Source organism: Olea europaea, chromosome 12 (assembly GCF_002742605.1).
Source record: "Olea europaea var. sylvestris chromosome 12, O_europaea_v1, whole genome shotgun sequence".
NCBI classification, from domain to species: Eukaryota; Viridiplantae; Streptophyta; class Magnoliopsida; order Lamiales; family Oleaceae; genus Olea; species Olea europaea.
In genome coordinates, this window is record NC_036248.1 from 4779785 (window position 1) to 4802273 (window position 22489).

Consider the following 22489-nt stretch of genomic DNA (forward strand, 5'->3'; position numbering starts at 1 on the left):
AATCATCACGCAACAAAATATATTCCTAAAGAGTGATTTTTGTTCATGAAATCCAATACTCGACCGACCAAATCCATGATAGTAACCTGAAAATGAAAGAAAAAACAAAAGCATTACCCATAGCAAAATGTATCCTGAGATAATAATCTCTATATCCCACCAAAGGAAGAAATGTTGAGACATTAATAATTAGCCGTAGAAAACGGACCACGTCTAACAATTTGCTTTCACAATTACATGCTAAGAATAAATATAAAAATTCAGCTAGTCAATGGACCGATCACCCAAGCTTGATGTGTGTTTTACACGCAATATTGGATAGGATCGAATGATATGAATTCAACTTGTCAATAACGTCAACCTATTCATTTTACCCAATATACTTCTTGCCATTCTTCTCTACGTAATGCTAGCACAAAAAATTAGTTTACTAAATAATACATGGTTGAAGCACCACATATAAAAGCAGGGGCGGAATTGAGTGGGGGATTATAGGGTCAATTGACCCTCTAGATTTTGAGGGAAAAAAGAATTTTGTTTAGCTTTTTCTTTTCCTTTTTTTTTTTTAGCTTTTTTTTTTTATATCAGAAGATACCCTATAAATTTTATTTTTGACCCCCTAACCCAAATCGTTTGGATCCGCCCCTGTATAAAAGGCTAAAGTTTTGGAGAGGAGATAAGTTTATATCTTATATGTGTATTCAATATGTCTGTTCACATGCACATTGATTTTTTTTATTTTTTATAGTAACCATAATATGCACACATTTTTCTTGAATGGACAACGATATATTTGGACTAGCAACATCGATCTACTCTGATACCATGTTGAAGCGACGATGTAAACAAATAAACTCGTCCCGTCTCTAATATTTTAAAATTTAGAAAATAAAGTAATTCAATAGACGCAATTATCGCGTATGATCATATATAATGATTAATCAAGGTATGTTTAATACATATGGTCTATTTGACGTTCCTGAAAAATAAAAAATTGCTTCTTGAGCTAAAAAAAAATTGCGTTACGACATGTTTGACAAATTTTCTAAGAGGAAGTTGACACAAAATGACTAAGAAGAATCCTAGGAATCAACAACACGAAAACTTTGTTAGAAATTATCCCTTTCCTTATCGGGCTTGGGACTAAAAGAGTGGTTGGGACAACAAACATCCATCTCGTTTGTACTTTGGATACCCGTATAACCATCGAAGGCTGTTGAAGTGACTAATTCCCAAGTCACGCGTGTCTACCATTTCACCACCAAGGCATCTTGAAAGTGAATCCTATTCCATGAATATGATATTTATCTAGTGCGATGTATGGAATATATGGAAGCATTAATCTTTCCAAATGGACTCACTGTACTAGACTAGTCAATATAATGTGTAATATTTATCCACATGATTGTCTAATCCAACGTATCAAATAGGGTCGGACAAACTCCCTAATCGAACCCAAACCGAAATGAACCAAATCGAGCGATTTTTCTTAAATTACACTAACGGGGTTGGTTCAATTCTTGGTTCTAGATCAAAAATTCAATAAAAAACGAATCTCCCTAATTTTTTTAATTAATTTATTTTAAATAAGTCAAATTATTTTATTTTTTCTAAATAAATATGCTAACTAGTTGATCTAACTCAAACCTAGAAGTATGATTTTCCTATTTTTAATTTTCAATCCAAGCCTAACTTAATCAAACTGGCTTAAGTTTTACCCAAATCTATTATTCTACGGTGGTGCCCTTTTTATAGTTCTCGAGAAATCGAATTAAAATTTGGCAGTGCCTCTCTTAATTATTGTAAGATCGCTATCTTTCTCTTCCTATAATTTTAACAATCAAATCTACGAAAAACTCAGCAAAGAGAGATATAAAACACACAATATTGGTCTGCGTCATTTTGCAAGAGTTAAGATTGAACATGTCATTATTTAAATTAATATGACTTTGTAAATATTAAAATTTTTAATTATAGTATGGAATTCGGGAACCGAATGGAACCAAACCAAACTGAAATGAATGGAATTGAATCTGAACAATTCAATAACTAAATTTGGATCCGACGATTCCACTTACAAAATACCCAAAAATTTTGGAATCGAATCGGACTATGTCCAACCCTAGTATCAAAGGTGGTGCCAATGTATACATACAAGCCTAAATAACAAAGACAAATATTGAAAAAATGTTTAGTACACAAATCTTGACATGATAACACGTCGGTTGTAATAAGTTCAGAAGAAAGTGGGGTGCATGGAATTACCATAAAGTTACACATATGTCTCCTATATATTTACGTGGTTATCCACAAAAGTTATACTCTTGCAGTGTAAGGCTTCTAACTTGGGAATTCCTAATGAAGATGAAGGCAACACTCAAATACTTGGCTGGAATTGCAGGCCCAAGTGGATATGGTTCAAAATCCACGGCTGAACAAGTAACTCAAGATTGTTTGCTATCCGTGCCTTCTCCTCTTACTGCAATTATCACTGGTTAGTCCTCTAAACATAGAAAAGGAGATTTTTTTTTCCAGATTATAAGCATTTTGAATTATAAGTGATTATCATCTAAATCTTCTTAAACTAGAAAGAATATACACAGTATGAAATCTCTTTCAAGTTTTTCTTTTCTATCTTCTTTCATAAGTTTTTGTAAACAATTGGGTGAATGTCAGATTCATTTTTCATCAAAAGACTGACAAATAAATAATTTTTATAAATGAATCATGGCAAGACTCCAATCTAGAATTCGTGTTTGCTCTGATACCGCGTCGAACAAATTTCTTTTAGACAAGGGTGCTGATGAAGGGCGTCGTTTTACTTTTACGGAGAAAAAGAAGATTAAAGATTGCTTCTTCTTCCTTTTTTACTTTTCATTTTTTAAGATAATTTTCAAGAATCAGCCTTAAAATATTTTTTTTTTTTTTCAAAATCAGATTTATATCTAGCTAAACATGATGGAATTGAAATGCATATATAATAACATTAAAGAGCTCTTCTTTGGATTTAAAAACCTATATGTAAAATACTGTTTAATTCTTAATTATTTAATTTAGGATTTTCTCAAACTAATAAGATCAACAGAGTTTTAATACTGTGAGAGCATCAACTATTTATTTGAAGAATACCTTTCTCAATAAAAGATTTTTTTAAAAAAGAAATTCTTTTAATATAATTTTCAGAATTCCTCTGAAGAATGTATTATCTTATGATAAATCTCTGGATTTTCTTCCAATCAGTAAAGCAATGCTGCATTTTTATATTTATACTTTTAATCTTCTTGTAACAAGATAGAGTTTTGTCTTTACTCAATAGATCATTTCATTCTGGACAGCATTGATTACGGCTAATCATTCTCTCTTTAGTGTATAAAGTTTCATAAGGATTATCGTAATTATATATAAGATCCACTAACTTTAACTTACTCAATTAACTTGTTCACATGAAACATGACTATTTATTTAACTTTTGTTTTCAACACATCTATCATATAAATGTCAATTTTTTTTAATTTTTTTTTTAGTGAATAACAGGAAGAGAAACTTGATAATATGACCTTTGATTGCTCGATATCATATTGAACCACATCGTCTAAAAAATTATTATTTTGCATGATACAAGGGGCTACATCTGGCATAGGTGCTGAAACAGCAAAAGTTCTTGCAAAGAGGGGTGTAAGAATAATTATTCCTGCAAGGGATTTGAAAAAGGCAACTAAAGTGAAGGAAATTATACAAAAGGAGTGTCCAAATGCTGAGATAATTTTATTAGAGATAGATTTGAGTTCATTTGCCTCAATCCAGAGATTTTGTTCTGAGTTCTTATCTTTGGGAATGCCACTTCATATCCTCATGTATGTATTTTATTTTATTTTTGGAATTTTTCTTTCGATTTTTTGATTTTCATTTATTTTGTTGTCTTCCCTACGAGTGGTTTGGTGGGCACAAAATTAAAGGGTGTACATGAAACTGATGGTAGATATCAAACTTGTGCAGAAACAATGCTGGCAAATATTCACAAAAGTTGGAGTTTTCTGAAGACAAAATTGAGATGAGTTTTGCCACAAATTACTTAGGTAGCCTTCTTGTCTCATCCACTGCACACTTAGCACATGCTTGCTGTACATTCATTACAATAATAAATAAGATTTTAACATTTTTCTTCTTACCTTCATATTGTTTATTATTATCCAATTCTTCCTACCGAACATGTCATTAGGGTAGATTTATGCGCAATATCTGAGATGGCTAAACAATATATATTTTTCTTAATTATCACCCACTTGAAAATAATATTAGAGTTATGTCACAGTACAATAACTATACACTATTAAAAGTTCATAAAAAAAATTTGGATGAGTTTTGCCCCAAATCACTTGAGTAGTATGGTTGTCAAAATTTCTGTAGTTTACTTGAATACAGTATAGCCACCATGGTGTACCAATAGATGTGGTTAAGTAGTGGAGGGAAATTTTCTTGATTTGTTCCCACTAAAATATCTAAGTGGTACTGGTATCATTTGTGGGCATGGGTTTTCCTTTTCTTTTCGACACCTTTTGGAAGGAAGTATAGAAAAATCCCACTTGCGCTACACATTTATATTTATGTATGAACATTTTGTCTAAAAAGTTTTAGGTAGGAAAAGACGAAAAAAAAAAATAATAATAATTTAGTGGTAAGATTAGGATTAACTCTTTGTTCCTTGATTTTTTTGCAGGTCATTTTCTTTTAACAGAAATGCTGTTAGGAAAAATGATAGAGACTGCATCAGATACTGGCATCCAAGGAAGAATAGTGAATGTGTCTTCAGTGATTCACAACTGGGTTAAAAGAGACAACTTTTGCTTCAACAAAATGCTGAATCCAAAAAGGTGAATAAACAATGTATTAAACCTTAAGACTGGGTGGGATTCTTACATTGATATGATTAAAAAAGCAGTTTTGATGGAAATATCACTCATAATTTACTTGTATCATATTTGTTAATTACATTTTCCTGGTTCTTACAGTTATAATGGCACTCTTGCTTATGCTCAAACTAAACTGGCGAACATATTGCATGCCAAGGAATTGTCCAGACAGCTAGAGGTATAATGTTTAAAAAGTTTTATTTGAATTATAATATAATCAAATTTGTTCATTTAAATTTCAAAAGTGCAACACATTTCCTCGCGTGTATACTGAATATATTATTTACTAAAGATTGGACACGTGCAAAATTTTTATAAATGTGTGGCAGAAAGATTTGAAGTAAGTTGAATCATTTCAACTAAAAGCTTAAACTTTTGAAGAATTGGAATGTGCATAGGTTGTATCAAGTCTCACAAATGAGGAAGACAGTTCTAATAAATAAATTTGCTCCTTCTCTAACGTCTCAAGTAGATTCAAGATTTGGTGCTACTTTTTTATGAACAATGTGTAATCAAACCTTTAATTTCTGGGAATCTTACAGGCAAGAAAAGCAAATGTTACTATCAATTCAGTACATCCAGGAATTGTGAAGACTGGCATCATCAGGGATCACAAAGGCTTTATCACAGGTACGCATGCATGCATAATCACTCGCCCCCCACCCCCCACCCCCACCCACAACTTAATTGCTTTTTTGCTTATCAAGCAAAATAAGTGAAGTCCAATGCCTTACTTGATGTTCAGATTCATTATACTTTATGGCATCCAAGTTGCTGAAATCAACATCACAGGTTTGTCCACACATGCCTGTCTCTTCTCTCTAACTGAAGATTCATTTTTGACAGATAAAATGGTTCAACCGAGTAAATATTCGTGTGTGTTACATAATTTACAGGGTGCAGCGACGACATGTTATGTAGCTTTAAGTGGAAAGGTGGCAGAGGCGAGTGGCCGGTACTTTGCAGACTGTAACGAGAGCCATTGCTCCACCCTAGCAAATGATGAAATTGAAGCACGTAACTTATGGAACCAGACGCGTGCTTTGATACACAAACAATTCGTTCAACCATGAATTAAAATTAAGGGCATGTTGGTTACACAATACGAAGTAATTATGTATAGTGCACGTAAATGAGTAGCTATGTATACATTTAAATCCATGGCAAAGGGTAATTAATCACACAAGTAGGTTTATTTCTAGCCATAGATTATATATGCAGAAATTCATGATATAAAAAGTTAAACTGTCAACACCTTGTTATATAATTATTCCAATAATAAGAAATTATTAATTTCAAATTTTTATAGTTATTTCAATTACAAGAATGTGTACGCCTTACAATTTTTTACGTAATCAAAATTTGCATGTTTTACTTGGTATATCCCCAAACCTACCCTATTCTATAAGCAACTTTTTAATTTTGATATATTTGTTTTAGATTATAAATTATAAGATATATTATTCGTCGTTGGTAAGTAAACTAAGTTATTATCAAAATATTTTAGAGAGTAATTATATTCACACCATATTCTTATTTCATTGAAGGTCCTCTATCTTTTTTTATAGTAGTAATTATGTCCTCAATATTTATTAATATTATTCTTTATTTATTTTTTATTGTTTTGTATTGCGTTCTTATTTTCAAGTTTTCAGTAATTAGTAGATGGCATCTTTAATAACAGCTTCCGTCCAAATAATCCATTTCGAGGACGTGAAATGACTTATTTGCAAATACTTTTAGAAAAGGTAATAAATTCAAAAATGAGACGAGATTTTTTCTTTAATTTCAAATTACGCAAATATTATATTTTGACATAATCTATCATGAAGGATTAGATTTATTGATTGATAGAAGGTTGAAGATAAGAATTTGACCAAAAAAAAGGTAAAGACACAAGTCCTATAATGAGTAAATGTTGATTACCTCAAGTATAATTAAAGTGTAGTGCAACCAATAAAAATAGTGATGTGAGTATAGTTAAAAAATACATTTACACCTTATTTTTTAATAGATGCACCATATTTTAATTGCATAAAAGTTTAGAACATTTTTGTTCTCATGTTTGTACAGTTGGGTTTAAAAATTCATTTTGTAGTTCAATCAAGCCAATTAAAAATTATTCTAATTGATAATAGTCAAGTCTAAGGACGTTGTTGCAATTTTTTTCCAGTCAAAGATCTTATGCACGGTTAATATTCACTTGACTCGTTCAAGTCTAAGGCTTTGATTCTTAATAAAATATATATAAGCATATTGTCTTTTATTCTTTATTCTCATCGGCAAGAAAAAACAATACCGATCAATTACTTTTGCACCTGGGAGCAAAAACTATACCTCCCTTTTGATTTCAATGGATTAACTCTAATTTTATCATGCAAGTAGTCATATGTGGATGATTACCGATCAATTATGTAATTAATTTTCATGTTTGCTGTCATCTATATAATAGCATTCATGTCAATTTTCAATTAACTTTAATGTATACCTATCGTGTTTATATTAATTAACGATGAAACCAAATAATTCATGTTTACGATGATTATTAAATACTTTTTCTCTCTTTAAATGATTAAATATTTTACGAGTGTTCTTCATCCTTTAGTAAGCAACAATTAGACCAACATATTTGTGTCTTAATTTGGTTGAAAGATGTTATTTTTATGGCAAAATTAAACTGTGGTTTGGAATCAAATCGAACTGTAAAAATAAACTGCCTTGGAATTTTTTCTAATCGACTTAAATAGTTTGTTTTGAAAATAAATAAAAAACGTGAATGTCCTCAATATTCTTCCGTAAAGGATGATCAAATAGATGCAAAGAAATATTCTCGTTACAACAAAATCGACTACTCTAAGATACGCTTCACTACTTGAGACTAACATATGATTTTAAATTAAGAAAAAAAATGAAATTTGGCCTCATGATAGGAATTGGGAATTTGGTCCCCCACTCTTTAACTAAGTAGAGTAACTTCATTAATAATCAAATGAATGCAAAAGAGTTTTCTAGCTTAAAAGTTGATAAAAATTCAAGGTAACCAACACATTTCATGAACTCATATAATTTTTATTAATATTCTTAATACAACAAAATCTACTAAATTTAGAAAAACAAATGAACTTGTACAGATCATGTCACTCTATCTAGAAAAACAGCTACGTCTATGCAGTTAGTGCATAATAAAAACCACTATCATCGTTATCACCATCTTAAAAAACCTAAACGAGTATAGTCGTAATCTCTGACATGAACGCTACTATGGCCGCCTTCCATAATCGCCGCTGGACTTCCACTACAACCACCTCCAAGGCTCTTATACATTGAGCAGCCAATAGTAGACATGGAAATCACAGACATTTTACAATATTCAAGCAAAAGATTTGGGTTTTGACAGTGGGAAATTGGTGGAATGGAAATTGTGGGAAACGGTGGTGGATTATATAGGTGGTTTATATGGAGCTGGCACGTGGTGAATGTGGTGTTTATGTGCTAGGCTCGACTCATCTCACATTTGACGCTACCATGGACCACCCACAAAGGAGCTCTAGATGATACGTCAGATTGTACATTTGGAATTACAAGTGGTACACCCAAATATTGTGTGAAAAAGGTGATATTTTTTAGTAGACAGAACGTGTGCATGATGTGTATTACTTTTTGGGTATTGTGGAACAAAATGTTTGATTCAACAATAAGCATGCTAAGAACAAGAATCACATAATAATAAATGAAAAATGAAAAATATATTTAATTGTTATTCATCACATCAAACCACCATATTTGACTTCCTTTCTCTTGTGTAGGTTCCGTAACGACTATATTTTCATTCTCATTTTTATAAGAATGAGAATCAAACGAGCGCTTAAACTCTAATTATGATTTACATATATTTTCAGTTCACATACTTAAAATTATCACATTCCATTAAATATAGTCCGTAAGGTGTAAAATACTCAATTGATCAATTAATAAATTTGGTCCAATTACAATATCATTATAAGTTATATATCTAACCCGTAAAATTTACAATCGAATGTGAAACCCCTATTTAAAATTATTCCAGCACAAAAATCTCAAAAAGTGGGACTTGATGCGATTTTATGGAATATAGTGAGTGCTGTATGTGCAATTCTTAGACCATCTAACAAGGAATATATGGTCACATCTACAATGATATCAGCTGCTAAAAAACCTCAAATAAACTCCTTATAACTCGGTACAGAGTATACACATTCATAAAGGCATATATTTATGCCTTTAACCCACGCAATTAGTCAAATAGATTCTCGTACATACATACGTATACATAATTCCATATATATACATGAACAGAAATTTCAATCACTGAATAAACGCATTATGTCTCTGAGTTGTCGAACTTGCTTGCGAAGACCACTCACCTCCTCATCGAAATCGGCATGAATCGGATCAATTCGCAACTGAATTTCACCAGAGTTACCAACCACTGCCGCTGGCCTCGTGCTTAATCCTTGTCTGTTTCAATTATTAACATTAATAAATAATCACATGGATAAAATAATTTTACTAGTCACCTCGATCTGTATGGAGCAGCCATTGTTTAAGAATAATAAAGCAGACATAAAATTTTTGGGTAAATTAAGAACAACAAACTAGGGATTTGCATAGGGAGAAATGCTACAACAACAGAGGAACACGTGTCAAAACATAAATGAATAGTTTGAAAAAAAAAAAGAAACAAGAAAAAAAATGTTCAACTAAATGCTGCCAACTCAATCTGTCTACACTTTCCCTATTCATCCATCATTTTCCTTACAGAGGTGGTTAATTGTTATATGGTTGGGGCTAGGACTGGGCAAAACCCAACCCAACCTGTTCAACCCGATCAACCCAAACCAACCCGATCGATTTGGGTTGGTTTTTTAAGTTCAATTAGGTTGGGTTGGGTTTCGGGTTATGATTTAAAACCCAACACAACCTAACCCGATGAATTAAAAAAAATAATATCTAAGATTAAAAAAAAAACCTAAATAAAAACAATAGTAAAGATATGAAAATGACTTATAATTTATGAACGTCCATTTTTTTTTTTATATAGATTGATTCCTATAAACATAATTTACAAATGAAATGTTATTTCATAATAAAGTAAAAATTAAGAAGATGGCGATGAAATGAATAAATCCCAAAAATTTGTAAATAATAATAATAATAATAATAAATACTTCATAAATTTTAAATTTATTTATACATCATTTTTCAAAAAGAATTCCTTACATAGGTATTTAAAAAAAAAAATCAGAGATTTTCAAATAATTTCAAACTTTAAAAAATTATTTAAATTTAACAAAAATATAATCGAATCGAACTTTAATTGGACCGAAACCCAAACCGACCAACCCAACCCAAACTTGATCGGGTTGGGTTGGGTTGACTTTAAATAAAATCGACCATGTTGGGTTGAATTTGGATTGGGGAAAAAATCGACCCAACCCAACCTATGCCCTCCCCCACTTGGGGATATTTTTAAATTTCCCTTTTTTCACAAAGCAAGAAAAGAATGGAGGGTTAGAAGCATTTGTTAGTCACCCAACTTATCCTACTGTTTTAATTTTGTCATAGAATTCTTTTATTGTTACAAATGAGTCATTTGATACTTATATTTTATTTCAATTCAAGAATTTCTTCTACAAAAATGACTATATGGCTCGAAAATTTGTTTCTAAATTATTTTTAAGATAATACTATTCATCTATCACAAGCATCTAATACGATGCTCAACATAACTTAAAACAATTCAATTGACTTTTTAAAATAAAAAGTGAGTGTTAATAAAGATTAGGGAAAATTGCAGCAGGGGTACCAAACCTTTCGTTTATTAACAGATTTTGCCCAAACATTTAGTTTGTGCCACCGTGAGGACCAAACTTTTGAAAAACTCGCACCTGGAGTCCAAATGGATGATTTCTATTACTTTAACTGTTAGTTGACTCAAGGAATTGATTTTGACCAATTTTTAAGGGGGTAGAATGGTAACTTTGAAATAAAAACAAAACAAAACATAGATTAATAAAAAGAGAAAAGTCAGTCAAGTACTGTTCATCACCCCTACCCCTCCACCTCCACCCTAAATTAACGCACCCCGTATTCATCATCCCTTCCAAATCAAAGAGATCTACTAAGCAGTATTTTAGCTCTCACAAAGCAAGTAAGGTAAGACCCACTTCGACCACCGGTGAATCACAATGGATGGAAGAACAATATTTTGGCTGCCAATTGCAATTGACGGAACAATCAACTCACTACTTCAGGGATCGTATTACGAGGTAATTGAGCAGCAACTGGATCGATTAATTGTGTACTTACAGTCGTTTGAGTATGAATATGAGTTCTCGTAGGTAAATTTGTGGATTGAACAATGGGAAAAACCATCAATTGGATTGAATATGAGAACCCTTATTTGCACGCATTGGATGTAAAATTCCAGAAAATACATTGATGTTTTGGCCCTATTTTGTTGAATCATCACCATCATATTGAGCGTCTGTGGTGTACGTGTCTACTGGTGGTGGTCTGAAATGGTGGGTGTAGACGTAAGGCGTGTTTCCGCCACTATAGATTACATTGACTTGGAAATTCTTGATGGGAATGAAATGGTTTTTCTTGATTGGTTTAATAATGGTTTGTGATTTGGGATGATGAAATTGATGATAAGATGAGTTTTGTAGTGGAAGCGACAGGCGGCGGGACGCGACGGCGACATCAACTGTGGTGTTGGATTAATTTGGAATCGAGTATCAAGGAGATGGTGAATAGTGGAGTGGGAAAGAGAAGATGAACAGTCATATGCTTTTGATTTTTTGTTTTTGATTTTTCTTTTTTTTGTTTTTGTTTTTAGGTTTAATTCAAAGTTACAATTTTACTCTTTTTAAAATTGGTCAAAGTCAATTTATTAGATCAACTAATGGTCAAACTAACAGAAACCATCAATTTGAACCTCAGGTGCGAGTTTTTTAAAGATTTGGTACTCACGGTGGCACACACTAAAGGTTTGAGCAAAGTCTACTAATAAAAGAAATGTTTGGTACCGTTGCTGTAATTTTCCCTAAAGATTATTCTTATTTTTAGTCCAGGCACGACGAAGAAACAACTTTATAGGTGGTACTATTTATTTATTTTTTTTATTTATTTTTTTTTGTTGCAAATCGTAAAATTGTGTTATCTCTTCCACCATATTAGTTTTAAGGGGAATTACAAAAAATGTCACTATTTTTGAAAATGCACCAAAAATTTGCATATGCACATAATTTTACAAAAAATGTCACTTTTTCAACTAGAAATGTCCAACTTACCCTTCATTTCCCCTTATTAGGAGCATTTAATACTAGCTTTCCAATCCAATTAATGCTATGATTTGATTAGTTAAATTTATATATTATAATCATGGTTATTTAAATTTATATATTATAATCTATGGATATATGTATATTCTACTAATACGAATTTACAAAAAATAAAAAATAAAAAAAAAGATAGTACAAAACCCTATTTTAACATCAACCAAATCTCTTCTTCAACCTAACACTCACTTCATCATTCTTCTTCATTCCTTGATCAAGAAGACACAACTATTACATTCAGCAGCCATTTGAAAAGGTTAGTTATTACGAATTGTTTATATTTTTATCGAATAGGTTTCTCTTTTTTAAATATTAAAAACAACATGATCATCAAAATGAAGAATGGTTTTGAAACTCTTACTAATCATGATACTCTTGATTTGTGAAAAATTTTTGAAGGGAGAAGATACCAAAAATAAATTCCAAAAAAATTTGGGCAAATGTTAAGTATGACATTCCATATTTAATGAAGCATTCAATCATTTATTTCTGAACAGAAGTTGTGATGATGTAGTTGTTGTAGTAAAGAATTCATTATAACCATTAATGTTTCAAATAAGGTACCAAACACGTCTGAAACTTCTGGACAGTTTCGACAATTTAACTGTCAAACTCGACATTTATGAACTGTCAAGTAAGACATTTGAACTGTCGAAATCGACGTTGACGTCCTTCATTTCACTTTAATTTTTTGCATGAGTTTAAATATACGAAAGTGTCACTTCCATACTATTACATATTGACATATTGATTGTACAAAATTCTTATCGTCCTAATCCCAGTATTTTAGGTATGGACAATCATTTCAGATTTATCGTGTCATATGGAGGAAAGTTCATTCACGTGCATGACGAATGGAAGTGGACAGGGGACAAAACCACTTCCATTTTAATGCCGAGAAGTATTACCCTAACGAACTTCTGTTACTGTTGAATGACAAACTTGGTGTTATTAATCCGCGCACCAAAATTGAATTGAAGTTCAGAGTCCCGAACTTCAATTTACCACCGACCGAAATACGTGAAGATGAAGACCTAATTTGGTACAAATTTGTTCATATGGAAACTGTCCACTGCATTACTATTTTGGAAACTGATTTGTCGAGTGTTGACATGGGGAGGAATACAAATTTGCATGACCCTTTGTTCGGAGCAACGGATGGTTTCCATAACGTACAACATGATGACATCCGTCATGAGCCTAGTGCCCCAAGCAATAATGTAGGTGATAGTCCAATTGAATACGTTGGGGCTGCACCATTACATGAGATTTTGGATGACCCGTTACACGGTACAAATAGTGCTAATTTTGCAGACGTTCACGAAGGGAATGTCAGCACATTCGTAGAGTTCGAATACATACCAATGGATTACAAGTGTAAATACATTTGATCTTGTTGAATGACAGATATTCTTTGGCAAGAAAGAGCTGTATTCAAAAATTCGTGTGCTTACTTTGCAGGAGAAGTTCCTTTTTAAGGTCAGCAGGTCAAGCCTCAAAATGTTAACTGTCGTAGGCGCAAACGATAATTGCAAGTGGATGTTACAGGTTTCGAGTGTGAAGCAGTCTGCAATATTCATGATCCGTAAATTCAACAGTGTGCACACGTTCCGTAGATTTCCATCGTAACGCACATCGACATACCGCTACTTCTGTAATTGCCGAGCATATTTTGGGGAAATTGGATAATCCATACCGATCATACAATCCTACCACTATTGCACGTGACATGGAACGCGAGTTTGGTGTGAAAATAAGTTACCAAAAAGCACATAGGGACAAGGTGGCTGCTTTACATATGCTACACTGTATACCGGGGGATAGTTTCCAGAAGCTATCCTCATATTGTCACGTCCTAGGAGAGAGTAACCCGGGGACAGTAACCACATTGAAGTTGATTCCCGTAACAGGTTTCATTACTTCTTCCTGGCATTCGGTGCAAGTATTCGTGGTTACATATACTACTTGAGGCCTGTAATTTGTTTTGACGTAGTCACTTGAAAGGTCCATACAAAGGTACACTTCTACTGGCAACCGGTCAAGATGCCAACAAACAGATTAATCACCTAACAAGGGGAATCGTCGATGCCGAAACGAATAGATCGTGGATGTGGTTTCTATCGAACTTGAAAGAGCTTATAGGTGACTCAGATAAATTGGTTTTTGTTTTCGATAGGAAAAATAGTATTTCTAATGTCATTGCTCACGTCTTTTCCTGGTCTCACCATGGGTACTGTATTTGGCATTTAGAGAAGAATTTAATCCAGCAGTACAACAATGCAAATGCAATATTTCTATTCAAACGAGCTGTAAGAACTTCTCGGTTCAAAGAGTTCGAAAGACTTATGGGACATATCCATAGGGCATAAAAGAGTGCATGAGTCCTTGGAGTGATCTGATTTTTCATTTTGGTCACGAGCACTATTCTTTGGACAACATTACAACATATTGACAAACAACAATGCATAATATTTGAACTCAATATTGAGACATGCACGTTCATTACCCATCACATGCTTGGTGGAGCACATTCGCTAAACTATGCAGAAGTGGTACTACGAACGTCGAACCAATGCAACCACATGTAGTGCCGTGTTGTCATCGAGGATGGAAAGCGAGTTACAAACAACATTCGAAGCAGGTGCAAGGGTTCGAGCTCAAGGCCTAACAGACAACTTAACACAAGTTGGACTATCAAGGACACGGACATCGTGGACTTTTCCTATAACACATGCACTTGTCGTGAGTTTCAGCTTAATCGTATGCCATGCATTTATGCAAGTCGTGCTGCCTGCTTGCAAGGTAAGTCATTGTACGATATATGCTCACCGTTTTACACATCGTAATACTGGAGGGGTACCTACAGCGAAGCAATCTATCATGTTACGCGTGAAGTGGACTGGATTGTCCCGAACGAAATTACAGGTACTGCTATTTTGCCACCAAGTGTACGTCGTCCTCAAGGTAGACCACCCACACGACGTCATCAATCCAGATACGAGTCCACCACACGAGTAAGGAAATGCACCCGCTGTGGTAGAGTCGGTCAAAATCGAAGCACATGTTCAAATCCCTTTCTAACACAACCCTTTCAAATAGGCTCATCTCCGTAACTGTGGACATTGTATGTATACTTCTTATCGATGTTGTTTGTACTAATAGGCTTATCTTCGATGCAGTTATTCGTATTTTGTTATAAATTGTACCCTTGTGTCACATCATAATTCCATATTCCTGTATGTCTCTACCATTCTCTGTACAGAAACGAACTTATATGTGACAACTTGTAATAATAGAGAAGTTTTCTATAGTTACAGTTAAATTGTCGTTCTGGACAGATGTCTCATTCATTCTCGAAAGTTGACGAAAATTTGCACCGCATTCAATATCAGCGAGTACATGGTGAATTGTACATTTCGCTCATACGATGAAATAAAATTACAAATCTTACAGGACACAACATCTTTAAAAGCGTACAACTCACCCTCCAACTCCACGATCGTGCTAAATACTTGACGGTAGTCAGCAACACCTATGGTCCATCAACTGTCCACGTAAGAACGATTTTTTCAATCCATGCTAAGTAAATAATAAATTGCAACATTTTAAATAGTTGACTGAACTGAGGGCATGACGCACCCCCTTTTTTAACATCCGCTCAAGGTATGTTGTGTGCATACCCATTATGGCCTTACATTATTTCGAATACGCACACACAAGAACACATGACAGAATATATCTTTGAAACCATACAATTTGCCCTCGTGCACCAATAACCTCCCAGTTTTTGGTGCACTCGAAAACTCATCTTTCAATCCCCACAAAATAGATTATAATTCGCAACATCGTCAATACCCGACATGATTGACCACAATTGAGCTCATGATCAACACAATTTCATAACATCGGCTCCATGTACTACAAAATACGGGTCCATTTACATAATACTGCCATTGAAGCATAACACTTCATTTGTCATTCTCGACAGATTGTGTCTGCCATTCTCGACACCTGAACCCCAAAATACATCATTCGTTACATCTTACGAGCATGGTCATGCATGCTTTTACAATTTGTGTTCACCGAATAGAAGAAGTACGAAATACAGGACTATACATCACTTATTCACTACGAAACATTGGACTCACTTCATTCATCCTTCACAACTGACCCTTGTCCCCCGCTGTCATCACTCGACTCGTCCGACGAGATGATAATTACCTCATTATGTGGGACGTAAGCCACCCAGTCGTCGTCGCTTTCTCCCTCATTACCAGCGTCGACCTCGAAGCCCTCATTGAGCACTCCGTTGGGTGATTGTGCACCCTCTGCCGCTACTACATCTTCCAAGTTCGGAAACGAAATGGGAGAAATGACTCTCCTACCAATACGAGGCTTAGCTTCCTCATCGTCTGACGAAATGTAGATTGGAAATAACGGAGATGAACCGAGAACTGGTAACGACTCGTTGACGTTGAACGGTTCGGTGCTTCCTGTGGACGAACTCATTACGTCGATGTAGTAAAGTAATGATGAAACGAATAGTGTGTGAGGACTTCTAATTCTCAGAATGGTATTCAACTAGGTTGTTTGTAAGGGACAATGAACTCATATCCTGTATTTATAAGCAAGAAGAATGGGGAAAGTGTATTAAGCAATGAGGATGTCCTGCAAGTAAAATATTGCCAAACTAATTTCTAGTTACTTGTACCATAGTGAAAAGGCTACAGGGTCTTGCCCGTATGGTTCATGATCTGAACGTACATGTTCGACGATGCATCGAAAACAATGATAGAGACATGAACTCATTTTGTAACTTGAAGGTTGTGGTTGTCATGATTTTGACATTTTTAATGGCTCATCGTCTGAATTTTAACTAATATTATGAATGCACTTGCATGTGATAATTGATACAATAACTTAGAACCGCTGCGGATATATGCCGTCGTAGTGCGAGCCAAGGGGCTTCATTGCAACACAAATACCTCTCTATTTAAACGTTTCAAATATAGGTTACTACACGTCCAGTTCGAACAAATATCACATCAACTCTTTCGAGTAGGCAAACATTTTACACCCCAAACAAAAATATAAAATTCCACACTTTGTCACTGTGTGTTGCATCTCATGTACGTGCACCAAATATGATGTTCAACTTACCGGTCTTCATCATAACGAGCTCCCATCTCTGCAACCTACGTTCAAATAAATGCCTTCAATTACAAATATAAGTAATCATTATCAGATTTTACTGTACGGACCTCTATTTACTTTATAGAAAGCGTTTTTCTACTCCTTTAGACAGTAGGATAAAGTAACAGGATCGGTCAGGATTTTTATGAACTCATAACTTCACTAGCCAACTACGCACTCATACATTAACATTATTTTTCTCCACATGCTTGAAGAATACAAAAAGGTCTGTGACATTGAAGCGTCTCATTCAAGAAGGTAAATGTAAAATCTTTCAGTCAATTCCACGCACTACCCTTTGTATTGGACAATATCTGACATATCAAGTAATAGTTAGATCATGATTATGTAGTTAACATCCATACCTCATCAATTGAAGTCAAATCCATTCCATATTGCTTCAGTGAATCGTCATACTTGTGAATTCTTGTCCCCATAAAGTAATCATTCTCATGATACAAATGTAGACGCCAGCGATGCAAGCAAGCTCAACAATTCAGTGAACGTGCTGCGTGTAGCCCAGCTTTGTTTCATAGACAAAAGCAACAGCATTACCACAAGTGACCATAGAAGAAGCACCATGAATACAAAGCCAAGGATCCTACAGATAATAACAGGATGAAGAAAAGAACTTAATTACCTAATAGGGAACCATCTCTTGTAAAATAAATAAATATAGAGAGCGAACAGTTCGGGAGTCATTGGTTTTCAATTAAACAAGTGCCATGTCACCAGAGATATATGCAACTATGGATACCACCCCAAATTGTCACCAATCGACCCTTAAAAATGAAAATCAGTTGTAAAGAAAAGCAATATTCTATCCTTGCACACAGGCAATAATTCATCCTTCACACATCCTACATAAACTTAACAACTTACTTACCTTGGGATTACCGGACATTTAGCAATGCACATAAATGAGATGAGCTTATCAGTCAAACTCATAGAACCACGTATACCACTCCACAACAAAGTAAGTAGTCGAACCAGTTTCAAAATGCTCCCTTTTGTCCCAGTTCTGCCAAAATCGCTACTAGCCTATTCACGGAGTATAAGTTATGCAGCCTCTCAAGAAAGAAAGAAACTCAAAAAATAAGATAGATACAATAAGGCAAAATACAAACTATCTGACATTCAAATGATCTAGACGATATTGGGAATTCGTTCATTAGGATTACCATTTGTTATGTTGCCTGACATCCCTACCTCACGATAGAATTCCCACCAAGATTGTGCATGTATAGCATCCTGGAGCTAGTGACTCAAATGTGAAGAGAACACTAACATTAAACAATCTATATAATCCTCTAGATTTGCATTTACATAACTGCACGTCCTCATTTTCAAAGTACCACGGATAACCACTGCACACAGTTCAAATCACTGAAAAGCAAGTCAAATCACTAAAAACATGTAACAAAACAGAATAAGAAAGTTGACAGAAAATAAGGTCGTCGTGGGAAAATGTACACCATCCCCGAAATATGCAAGTACTGAAAGTCACAAAAAAAGTTATCCAGATTGTAGTACTAGTAGCTGCAAGTGTTGGTAACATCCAAGACTGACACGTCATTCAACATGGACAACGCAAAATGTGTTGAATGTGTGAAACCATCGGCACGGTATCCCAAAAGTACGTGAAATGTAATGTTATGAGCATGTTTGGGAGTGATTTTGAGAATTGATTTTTTGACCGTTAAGAGAAAAATGGGGTCCACCCGTGAGAGAAGAAGTCAAATATGACGACTAGAATAGTGAAATAACGGTCAAAAAATCAATTTTTTGGGCAAAAAAATCGCTCCCAAACAGGCCCTATACAAAAACCATAACAATGAATTTGTCCATGCAGTTAACATCCCAACTCGACCTTCACCAATTCAGTCACCATCCAAAAATGAGTACAAGACCATCGTCGTGCTCTCCGGCCAGTTCATAACATTTAATTCTTCGTTCTCTTCGCCCTTCCCCCCCTCCCATATACGGAGTCCTAATAGAAACAGTCGATCGTCGCAAGTGGGCCGAGCGTCGTCTCATTGTAGGAACTCCGGCCGTGGTTCGGGTACTGGTCCGAGAGCTGCGAATTCAGTAACAACACCTACAGAAAATCCAAACGGGCCATGTTAGTTACCCGAATCGCATGTGATCCAATGCGTAATGAAACCACTACCAATATATCCAATTAAATAACCATCACCATCCGCCGCATCGCAATCCTCCGCATCGTCATCATCGTCCCCGGCCGCATCGAGGGCTCCGTGGCTCCTACATTTGACCAATACAACACATACGTAAGTGCACATGTCATTACATACAATCCAAAAGAGCCCTCGTAAAGGACGCATGTACCTTGCACCTCTTCGGTTGCAGCGGCCACTGGCAGGTTGATGGCTCCGTGGGTCATCCATATACGTCTACATCACAATTGTAACAAGAACAATACTATGTCAGACACATGTATGATGACTATTGATGAATGTAGGTTAAGATGCTAAAGTAAAAGCTGTAAGCAGGAAACATTCATACCTTCTGGTAAAGTACCTGAAATGCTGGCCTTCGTCTCAGTGCTTGTCGTAGCTGCAGTGGTGGTCGGACTAGCTCGGGCCACGAGGATGGCTAAGAACTCTCGAAGACTTGTACATTTCGAGCTCACGTGCTATTCGATTTCAAGCTTCACTGTTCGGAGTCGCATTTCAAATAGGATTCTTTGGTCCAACAGCAGCTCCTCCACGTCCCCTCTACTAAGGCATGGTGCAGATGTTTCAACAGCTCTTGCTTGTGTTGTACTCCGTTGCTGTGGAGAAGGAACTCACAACGGTCAAGGTGAGGAAGAGGCACCCCTATCTCCTTCACGGGTTTTCTCACCAGCGCTGGATCGGTCACCCTCGAACTCGCCAGTATGGTCACTGTCCTCACCGTCTGGGTCGCTGCTCGACGTACCTTTTTCCTCATCACCTTCGGACCTCTGCTCCTCACTGTTTCCTCCTTCGGATGCCTCCTCGTCAGAATCCTCCCTGCCCACATGTCTACCGTCGCCACTGTCGTCATCCGATGCATTAAATGTGGCGCTACAACGGTCCTTGCAATGTCATCCAGAACTAAAACCGGGGGGGGGGGATCATCGTACGGCACGAGAGTGGAAAAATAGGGTTGTTGAGCCTCAGAATCGGTGGGACACAGTGTTGCGTACACGTGGAGCTGCAAAACAAGGTTACAGTACTCACATTAGAAGGCACAAGATTGTATTGAAACGTTCGAAAAGGAACTTAGGATCGTGTTCTATGTATACCTTGACATTCTTGAAGAATGCATCATACGTATGATGTTGTGGCTGTTTTCGTGCCGACCAGTGAAGAAGTCGTGGCAGTCGTTTGCCTACTCGCTCAGCAAAACATTCCCCAACCTCCGGAAGCTCCTCGTACGCCCATACCTGACGGAGCAAGAAAGAGAAATTAAATTTTGAAAGATTCTAGGCGCGACGCTACCAGGGAAAAATTAGGCATGCTACAATAGTAGAACGAATGTTCATACCTGCATAGCGATGGGAAAGTCGTGGACCGTGTAAGTAATCTCATTCTCCTTCCTCCTCTTTGTCTTTTGGAATATTTTTGTCCAAGTACCTCGAAATCCGTGCAACAGATGCCTATATCTGACCCTACCCAAAGGGTAGGCAAAAAATATGTCGAGGTTGTCCACGATTGATAGTGTAGGCAAATGGATACCGATATTATTATCCGAAGCATTGAAAACTCCCTCGAGAATTAGAACCAGCCCTAACTTGTAGCGATCAGCTTGGGATGTCGAAGATCAGGCCACATCAGACTAGAGTTGAGTTAAAGAAATCTTGTCATTGGATTTGAAATACCTCTCTTTCAACCTCCTCCTCTGTAGCACTCGTTCGTATTCAACACCCTCCGGGAATGAACCGTATCTTAACCCCGTCACAAACGCGTACTCCTGTAGACCAAATCTCGTGAGGTGCCCTTGCACGCTGAACCATAGCTCGTAGAGCTTATCTGTGCCGACGGTTCTGAACACTAGTTGCTGGATGAGTTGGGCAGAGAATTAAATATCCGGAACCTCAGCCAGATACCCGAGGAAGGAGTTGCGAAAGTCCTCCCGTTGCCGCTCGTCGAAATGGTCCATCACAGTCTTCACCAACTTGAGGTTGCTATGTTGTGAAATATGGGCCCGCAACCTTGCATCTTCAGGAATACGGAATTCGAACTCCATCATGCCTGCAAGGTGAATTGGAAAAAACGTGGTTACAGGATGAACATAAACAATTGTAACGTATATAGCAATTTAATGAAGATTTAATGAATAATTGTAACGTATATAGCAATTTAATGAAGCGAAATCATATGCCATAACAGTGAACTGTCGAGAAAAATTGAAGTCAACCGTCGGTACCGACAGATGATCTGTCGAGACCTGTGGATACCGACGGTTGAAGGGTGAACTGTTGAGAAAAATTGAGGTGAAACCTCGAGTACGATAGTTCGCTGGGAGTTGGTCTGCCTGCAAAACTAACATGTGCAAGTGAACTAAATTGACATGCAAGGACAACGAATCAAATTCCCTTTTAGTTCAAGACGACTGCAAATTACCGTGAACTAAATGGAAGGAAAAAATCACTGAAAAATACAAAACTAAGTGGGAGGGAGGGAGAGAAGCTTACAGCTGGGGGACGGCAACGGACGTGCTATCGCTTTGCTTTGATAGCGAATGGATAGATGTCCTCAGCAATTAAACTGGACTATCGGTACATGACAATACAACAGTTGTGGCAATCACGCTATTGAATGAAACAACGAATTGAACATGGACAATTTATGAAAAAAAACAAGATGAACTAAAAAGTAATTTACAAATTTTCCCTATGAAATCAATATCATTAATAATCCAGCTAAACAACGGCCTGTCAACAAATGTGTACATTTTATAGACTTTTTCCCAAGTAATTTTCATATTGTACAACAATTGCCCGAAGTATAATATTTT

The 22489-nt window shown here is 35.7% G+C and overlaps 1 protein-coding gene across 1 annotated transcript; it reads left to right on the forward strand.

The window, feature by feature from the left end:
- Positions 1 to 2303: 2303 nt before the first annotated feature.
- LOC111405301 (short-chain dehydrogenase TIC 32, chloroplastic-like) lies at positions 2304 to 6214 on the forward strand. The gene is made up of 8 exons (XM_023034121.1): positions 2304 to 2494; positions 3623 to 3854; positions 3997 to 4076; positions 4718 to 4871; positions 5010 to 5088; positions 5453 to 5540; positions 5656 to 5702; positions 5807 to 6214. The coding sequence occupies exons 1-8, from the start codon at positions 2359 to 2361 to the stop codon at positions 5981 to 5983; spliced, it is 993 nt and encodes a 330-aa protein (XP_022889889.1). The 5' UTR covers positions 2304 to 2358; the 3' UTR covers positions 5984 to 6214.
- Positions 6215 to 22489: the final 16275 nt, after the last annotated feature.

Bases quoted from the DNA above. Each gene is read 5' to 3' on its own strand.
- LOC111405301 (XM_023034121.1), top strand. From the start codon at position 2,359: ATGAAGATGAAGGCAACACTCAAATACTTGGCTGGAATTGCAGGCCCA. The intron at 4,077-4,717 runs GTAGCCTTCTTG...ATTTTTTTGCAG, and splicing joins TTTTGCCACAAATTACTTAG to GTCATTTTCTTTTAACAGAA. The intron at 5,089-5,452 runs GTATAATGTTTA...GGAATCTTACAG, and splicing joins AATTGTCCAGACAGCTAGAG to GCAAGAAAAGCAAATGTTAC.